General features: G+C 46.8%; 1 protein-coding gene across 1 annotated transcript; it reads right to left on the reverse strand.

Annotated features, from left to right (window-relative positions):
- Positions 1-1,050: 1,050 nt before the first annotated feature.
- On the reverse strand, positions 1,051-7,424 carry LOC112548269 (oxidized low-density lipoprotein receptor 1-like). Its single transcript, XM_025193511.1, has 5 exons — positions 7,412-7,424; positions 6,864-6,992; positions 5,312-5,454; positions 2,899-3,041; positions 1,051-1,204 (listed from the first exon to the last, which is right to left on the reverse strand). The coding sequence occupies exons 1-5, from the start codon at positions 7,422-7,424 to the stop codon at positions 1,051-1,053; spliced, it is 582 nt and encodes a 193-aa protein (XP_025049296.1).
- Positions 7,425-8,814: the final 1,390 nt, after the last annotated feature.

Below are 8,814 nucleotides of genomic sequence, written 5' to 3' on the forward strand. Positions count from 1 at the left end.
TGGGACACCAAAAATAGATCAGTGCCTGTTGTGGGAGTAGGAAAAGTATAGCTTTGGGGCTGGGCCAGAAGCTGGGCTTTCCCAGTACTAGTGTTGTGCTGGCAAATGTACAGAATTTTATTTATATCAGCCTTGTGAGTCTTGATCTAAGGTACAATACCTCTGAGGTACAGTTAACTTAGATGGGATCAGACATTTTGGGGCCAATCTAACCTTCTGAACTTCTGTACACTTTGTACTTAGATCAATCTAATTAGTGATTGAAAGGTGCAGAAAGAAGTGCAGCTCCCCGCTGCAACTGAGAATGCTTTGCAAGAAGCGTTCAGAGTTACAATGATCCCCCAGACCAGACAGAAGTTCACTTTAGGTTCTAGTGAGGAGGTGAATTTAGCTGCTGACTTCTAGCCTGCAGCTGGTTTCCCCTAGTAAAGGTCCCTTCTCCCTCCCATCCTGTCCCTGTTTCAGAATGGGAGGGGGGAAGGGAGCAGAGGGAACTCATTCTAGGGGTTCCCCAGCCAGTGCTGGAGGGTGAGGTGGCTGTATTGGAGCCCCACCCCCACCTCAGGGGGCCTCCAGTACACCCTCCCCACTCTCCAGGTCCCAATATACTCACCCTACCCACTAAACTCCCTCTGTTACCTTCCCCCCACCTTGCATTCTGAAAACTTTTGGAGGCTAGCTGGCATTGCAGACAGAAATTACAGAAAGTTCTCTGGTTTGAAAGGACTTAATTTGACTCCTCACTCAATGAAGGTTCATATTTTTGCCCAACTGGCCATTTTTAAGTGGCCTGCAGATGTGCACTTATGTTCAGATGACTATAGACTGCTTTGTGTGGCCAGACCAGGTGAAAAGTGTCACTTTTGTCTGTACTCAAGTGAACTGGGTGAACTTAGATTGACTGGACATTTTTAACACTATCTAATCTCCCCCTAAGTTCCCCAAACATCAGTATTTACCTTAGAAGTCCATTTCTACAGCCCCACAATCCCCCCCGTCTGCTATAGCAGTCTTCAGGAACAATTCCTGTTGCACCATGTGCTTGATGGGTTAATCTGTTTTTTTGGCTCTTGGTGGTTCCTTCTTCTTCTCACAAATGCAGAATCGAGTTTCTCCACAGTCTCCAGGCTTCACTGCCCCAGCTTGGACATACACACAAGCTCCACCTTGATAACTTAGATGACTGGCATCTGTGAGCTCAAACCTGGAACAGAAAGCCAAAAATGACAGTTTATGCCCATGTGCCTGAGCTCACTGTACCAGGGAAGTGGGCTGGGATCAGCCTGTGCTGGTTGTACTGTCAGCAGGAGATGCTGAACAACCACCTAACAGAAGGAAGGTCAGAGATGCTTTGCATCTCAAGGCTCTAATGAATTGGATGAGAATCCCCCAGCATGAGATCCATGTGCTCTCATGGCACATTGTACAAGACAGAATGTGGTCAACATTGTGTCTGGTCCAAGCTTCACTGGAAAAAAAAGATTGGGCATCCAGAAATTGCTCCTAGAATCACGCTCAGAAAATTTGTTCCCTCCTCCCCTCCTAAAGCTGAAGGCAGTTCCCAGAAGCATCTCCATTCCCAAAGTAGATGGAAAAAAAAAAAAAAATCCCCATGTTCACTAAGCAATTCCCATATCACATGAGAGAAGATGGTATCCACAAGATACATTAATGTACTACATGGCTCATCAGTCTATCATACCCCTGTGACTTGCCACCCTCTCCTGCTTCCTGTAATCCATCTGTCAGAGCTGTGATCTAACACTTGAGCAATATCAAAGGGATGTCCTTTATTGTGGTATTTCTTGTGGTTGGCAAGAGAACTGGTAATGGAAAAAAAAATGGACCTTGTTAGGGAGATAAAACCTAGTTTAGCATAGTGAGAAGTCCTTATGACTGTTCCAATCTGTGATTTTGGAGCCGTAGGCTAAGTTAGTCCCCTGTCTTTACAGGGATGCATTAATGATTCCCAGTACATTGCTGAAGATGTCTAATAACACTTATGCATTTCCCGTAACACACACAACCTGAGTACCACTCCTGAGTGAGGGATGAGGCCTTTGCGTGATATAGACTAAGCTCATCAGAGCACCTCCTACAGGCAGACAGAGCACCGCCTTATCCTCAGATACCTTCCCCAGCCAACAAGCCCAGCCTGGTCCAGGGTGTATGGCTTCAGCATTTAGGAAAGGAGAGTGACATTGCCTTTTTCCACCACAGCCCTTCAGCCCTCTGGGCCAAGTCTGCTTTACCAGGGCTACAATGTCAGATTCTCCCAGGGTATGTTGGGCTGGATCAAGATGAAAAGCCCCGTGCACAAATAGGAGGTTAGAACTGATCAGACCAGAGCTCCATGGGAATTGGGAAAACAAGAGGTTTGCAAACACATGGAGCCAGCTGAGGTTGGTACTATGTGGTTGAGTCCATGAATGACTGGTGTCTCCTGAGACGGAGGGGGCACCATTTGTAGGCAGCAGCGGGGCAATCTGCAGATGCCGGTGGCAGTGTTGGCATTATGGGTGGTGGTGGTGGTGAGTGGCAAGTGAGGACTGCCCGCAGACGTCGGTGGCCGCATTGACAGTGAGGGGAGGCAGCAGCCAGTGGGGACTGCCCACAGATACTGGCAGCTGTGTCGGTGGAGAGGTAGGGGCAGGTGGCGAGCAGCAACTGCCTGCAGAAGCCAGTGGTGACTTTGACAATGACCAATCCCAGGGTGGGGCACATGCCCCACCTACGAGTCACCTATGATTGAGTCTGTCACACTCTGTGCCTCTGAAAAAAATCACAATCCTGTTTAGTTGGCACCATCTGAAGCTTACATTTCCATGGTAAATCATACCCAGGGACTATGATGAACTTTGGTATACAGACAAGAACATCCTAATGGCACAGACTTACAAGGAAGTGGAGAGTGCTGAGCCATCCACCCAGACCCATTTCCTAGTTTCAGTGTGATAAGACAATCCAATCCAGAATCGGTGATAAAATACAGTGCTGTTGCGATCTTCATAGTATTGAAACAACTCATGATTTATGAAATCCTGCATGGAAATAAAATAAATAGCAAGTAAAAAAAGCCTGAATTCTCTCAGGTGTACAGAGAGCACCGCAGGTTTGAGTTCCAAATGCAGCATCACCATCAAATTCAGTGCAGAAACCTCCCCTGTAGCTAATATTGGGTTCTCACCTCCATGGTTACCACCCTCATCTTTTGCTCACCCATCAATTTCAATCTAAATCTTTTTTGGGGGTGGACAAGCTAAAGGCTGTCTTACAGCCCAGGGCTGACATTTCCCTAGTAAGTTTCCTTATAATCAGTTCAGACATTATAGAGTGAGGGCAGGGTACAAAATTATATCATTCACCCTTGATGAAGTTATAGTGCACCCAGGCAATGCTAGAAGGCCTGTGGATAGTGTTTACTGAACAGCCTGTTTTCTAAGGTTGTTAAAAGAACTGTTGGAGAAACCTGCTGTGAGTACCTTCCAGGCAGAGCATTCAATTTGCAACCAGTCTGACTGTGCACTGACACCCCTCTGATTTCAGATTCAGATAAAATCATTTTCACTCTGTTAATTACTGTGACTGGGCCAAACAGCAGCTTCCTTCTGGGCATGTCACACCTCCTTCTCTGCGATCCTGAGACTATGCCTAAGGAACAGCACTAACTTATTCACTCTCATGTTACATGTGTGGCTTGTTCACAAATATTGGGTCATCCCTTTATGGGACCTGCCCAGGGACTCTCTCAGGGTTGCTGTCTTGAGTGTAATCCTAAGAGAGACACTGTGTGCTACTGGTACTGCTCTGATGTCTGAAAGAGACTTGGGGGTCATGATTGACCAGAAGATGAACATGAGCCACCAATGCGATGTCACAGCTGGTAAAGCAAACAAAACTCTGGCTTGCATCTATAGAAGCTTCTCAAGTAAATCCCAGGAAATTATCCTCCCGCTGTATTTGCCCTTGGTGAAGCTGCAGCTGGAGTACTGTATCCAATTCTGGGCTCCAGAATTCAAGAAGGATGTTGAGAAACTTGAGAGAGTCCAGAGGAGAGCCGTGCACATGGTCAGAGGGCAAGAGAATAGTCCTTATGAAGAGAGGCTGAGAGCCACTGGACTCTTCAGCCTGGAGAAGCGCAGGCTCAGGGGGGACCTGGTGAAGTACATAAGGGATGTGTATCAGGATCTGGGGAAACGTCTGTTCACTAGAGTGTCCCGAGAGATAACAAGGATTAATGGTCATAAACTTCCCCAGGACCATTTTAGGCTGGACATAAGGAAAAATTTCTTTACTGTCTGAGCCCCCCAGGCCTGGAATAGACTCCCTCCAGAAGTGGTGCAGGCACCTACTCTGGACTAATTCAATAAATGCCTTGATGCTTATCTTGCTGGGATCCTTTGACCCTAGCTGACTTCCTGCCCCTGGGGCAGGGGGCTGGACTTGATGATCTTCAAGGTCCCTTCCAGCCCGAACGTCTATGAAATCTATGAAATCTAAGAAACTGTGGTTGGGGCCTTCCCCTCAGCAACTTTCTTGGAGTAGGTTAGGGAGAAGGTGCAGACACAGCCACCAACAACATCCAGCCCGCAGCAGAGCATCTAAACTGGAGGATGGACAATCTGAGAAGAGGAAGGATGATAGGGAACCTGACTCTGGGGCTGTGGATTTTATCTTATGAAATATTTTCCATCACATTCTGATTCTCTTTAGGTGCCAATTGCACCTAAACATTCAGCCACAGGTGCAGACAAGAAGGACCTTTGTTCCAGTTAAGCCCAGACTTGAAGTGGGGGTCATTCTACATTCCAGTGATTTTTCCATAGACTTGAGATTTCCTGTGCCTCTTTGAACAACAGGGTGCAGCAGGGCAGCCTGCTCCCCAAGGATGAGGGGCCAACAGGGCCATGGCCTTCCCTCCTCACCCCCAGTTTGTGGGGAAATATCCTCTGCCCATGACTACTCTGCACCTATATAAGGGTCAGTGCCACTCTAGCCATGCTCATTTTGGCATGTATTTTGGCAATGTTGCGCAATTCCACCCACAGCTAAAGAGAAACAGGAGGAATAGACATACAATTAAACCTATGAATATTTAAGCCACTCTCTGATTCTTACCCTTCACCATCTCAATCAGACAGCCCTCCAATGTGCACTGCACTTTGCAGACCTGCTAGCCCTCAGGAAACTTTTCTTGGAATTACCCAGATAAAGATGGGCTACAGAAAGACCAGGTCCAGGGCCTGACTCCTCTCTGACTGTGCTCAATGGTTTGATTCGCACCGATAGGATTAAGTGAGCATACACTCACCCACTCCTCCAGATTCTTAACCATGAGCATCCCAACAGCCTGAGAAATGCAGGAGGATTTACATTGTTCCCAAGTTCTTCTTTCTGGAGAAAAGAGGTAGGACCTATCCTTCATGCGACTCCACCGTGATGGACATTTCTCCCCTGCAACAAATTCACACATCACAGATCAACTCACCACCTTCCCACATATCTTCCACATTGGGGACATTACCATTAGGAATAGAAGGATTCATGGCCTTCCTAGTTTCATGACCTCCACTGGTTGTGTCTCTTAGGCCCTGCTGTGGCAGAAGCCTATTCCCCCCACAGCTGAAGGGGAATGGGCCTTTCCCCTTCTGGAGTGGCAGATGCTGCCATGCAAGGAACAGTGACGCTGGTTTCCACAGGTGCGGGAAAGGTAACAAGCACGACTATCTTGGCCAAGGTCAGACCCAGCTGTGGTCTCCTGGGGGTAGAGAGGGTAATAACTCCCTTCCCTGCCCTGCTCTGCCTGAGGGGCCATGGTGCTCTACTGCTACAGCAGCGAGGAATGAGTGCCTGGAAGACCTGGCTTGGATCCCTGCCGGTGGGACAGGGAGGGGGGAATTGAACTCCTCTATGTCCAGTTCAGCCTGGGCTGGCCACCCTCAACCCCCAAAACAGCTTCCCTGCAGGCAAGGGTACACTCTAGCACCCCTCAACTCCTGACCTGAGGAACTGCAGGCATGTGCCTACATTTCCTCCGTCTAGAGGGAATGCCTCACTGATACAAACCAGTTCAATCTAGGCAGGTTAGACTAACCTGCAAAGATTTAATCAATTCAGGCTCCAGCTTTTTGAATCTCTGTCCCTAGCCAAGAAACCTTTGCCCCACATAGCTGAAGGAGAATGGATCTTTTCTCTCCTAGAGTGGCAGATGCCACTGTGCAAGGAACAGAGGGGCTGGTTTCCAAAGCCCTAAGAAAGCCAGACAACTATCACTAACTTGGTGGAGGTCAGGCTAGGCCCCATCAGCCCCAGGAGGCTTTTCCATCTATCAAATGTTGTTCAGAGTTTAAAATTGATTCCTGCCCCACAGTGGTAGAAAGGTCACAACATTGCAAAAAAAAAAAAAAAAAAAACTGAATTCAGTAATGCAGGAATTGCAAAAAATTACTGAATTCAAAATCCATGTTTCTCCTGGAACATGCCAGTTTGATTGATTTCCAGACATTTCATTCTGACCTGAATAGGTTTTATATCTCTTTAAAAGCTCATTAATTTACATTTTGGACGGAAACATAATTTTAAATGGCTGCATGAGAATTCTTTGTTTTAAAATGCTGATGAAAAGTGTCACTGCAACAATTTGGAAATGTTCCAGCAATAGCTTTGCTTTAAGAAATGTGTCAACCTGAGAAAATCTCAACCCGTGTCTGTAGCTGGAACCTCATGGCAGTATCCCAGTGAGAATCCCTCATCCATAAAAAAACATTTCTTGGCACTGTGGACAACATTGCAATGCCAGGATGGCTTAACAGACAGGTGTGGATCTGCCCTGAGGAGATGGCAGCTTCAACTCTACAACTTACCTTGGTGAGGAGGCAGCTCCGAAGGCCTATCTGGAAGGTCCACGCTTTGGGCTTGGCAGGACAGAAGCTGCTGGGTGAGGCCTTCAACTTGCTCAGTGAGCTTTTGCTGCTCCCTGCCACAGTCAGTGACTTAAACAACAGAACAGCATAAGCGTGCTTATTAAAGCAAAGACTGCAACGGTGTCACGAGTCAGCACAACAGGCAGCCCTGCTTGGCTTCTCTCTGGGAGGAGAACAGCGATGTGTAAAAGGCAGGAGGCAGGTGTTTCCTCATTGTGCTCTGCAGAGTGCTGCCCGGGGCATCTGCTCCTTGTTGTTTTGATTGTAGGTTGACACTATGAGTCAGTCCACTAGGATGACCTTTAGGTGTCCTTTGGAGTGGAAAAAAGTCCATCCACAATCAGAACAAAACAGGGGGCCCATTATCATGTGCCCCGGGGATACAGAGAATATTAGATACTCTCTCCTATTAACACCCTCTGTGTATTTGAAGGCTTTTCTCAAATACAGTTTCCTTCTGCAAACTATCTAACCCCAGTACTTCCAACCTTCCAACCTCATGTTTCCTAAACCTCTAGTTTCTGTTACTTGCACTCTATTATCCAATTATCCTCCCACGTCCCCCTCACACACACCCCTTCCTGGAAATGCAGACACTTGCTACAGTACTCCAAATGAGTCCTCTCCAGTGCTGAATGGAGAGGATGAACCATCTTATGTGACTTGCATATGACAGTCCTCTACCCATACACACAAACTGCACTCCAGTTTTTTTAAATACTTTTTTCTTTACTACAAATGAAAAAGAGCGGTCTTTAGAGTGTCTCCATGTGACATGCAAAACACACCTCATAACAAGTGGTGATAACTAGTTACTCATGGATAAAATAGTTGTAATTACCACTCACTTCAGAGTGAGGAATTAACCTGGCTTTATTGCACCTGTCATACACAAGGAAATGCTTCCTCCTTTTTTTCCCCCACCTGTTTTTGCTACACAAACTATAGAAATCCATATCCATATTTCAGTTATGGGAACCAACCAGAAAATCCCTGCACTCCCCCTTGGAAGGTGATGCAGAAGCCCCTCTTACACTAGAGAATGTACTACTAACATCAGGAGGCGCTACTTCACAGTCAGGGCAGCTAGGACCTGGAACCAACTTCCAAGAGAAGTGGTGCTGGCTCCTATCCTGGGGGTCTTTAAGAGGAGGTTAGACGAACACCTTGCTGGGGTCGTTTGACCCCAGTACTTTTTCCTGCCATGGCAGGGGGTCGGACTTGATGATCTGCTCAGGTCCCTTCTGACCCTACCAACTATGAAACTATGAAACAATTTACAAAAGTGCAGATAAATCAGTTAAATCAGTGTAACAGTCTATATGCTGTAATAGCCATTGACTTCCATGCTGCATGAAAAATATTTATTTAACAAAAATTACAATGCTGCTACTGACAAGAATTAAAAATTAGGTGATAATAAATTAATGATAAACCATTCATCTGTCAAAGTATATGCGGAACACAACTACTACTACTACACACAGACATAGACGTGAGTGCACATATATACTAGGGGTGTGCGAAACAGGCTGTATTAGATTTGGATTCAGATTCGGCCTGAATCGGGGACAGTGATTTGATTCATCGATTAGGATCACTGTCATGATTCGATTTGGCTGAATCCGAATTTGAAGATTTGAGGCTGATTCGGAGAATCAGGAATTCAGACATAGACACAGCTTTAAATGTTTTTCTACATACCTTGAGGTACCAGGCATGGCTTGTGAATACTGCAATGGTGAGGTGGATGGAGTGCCCCACAGAACCATGCCCAGCCTCCCCCCCGATGTGCTCGGCAGTGAACCAGAAGTACTTCCAGTCCACTTCTGGGTCCATCGCCAAGCTTGGGGGGGGGCACCCCTGCACCCCCCGCAGCTCAGCAATTGAT

The sequence above is a fragment of the Alligator sinensis genome, unplaced genomic scaffold (assembly GCF_000455745.1).
Source record: "Alligator sinensis unplaced genomic scaffold, ASM45574v1 scaffold770_1, whole genome shotgun sequence".
NCBI classification, from domain to species: domain Eukaryota; kingdom Metazoa; phylum Chordata; order Crocodylia; family Alligatoridae; genus Alligator; species Alligator sinensis.

Excerpts from the sequence above, each read along its gene's own strand:
- LOC112548269 (XM_025193511.1), bottom strand. Across the intron at positions 5,455-6,863 it reads GGAGCTGCCTCCTCACCAAG|GGGAGAAATGTCCATCACGG; the intron begins GTAAGTTGTAGA and ends AATTTGTTGCAG. Across the intron at positions 3,042-5,311 it reads TTAAGAATCTGGAGGAGTGG|GATTTCATAAATCATGAGTT; the intron begins GTGAGTGTATGC and ends ATTTCCATGCAG.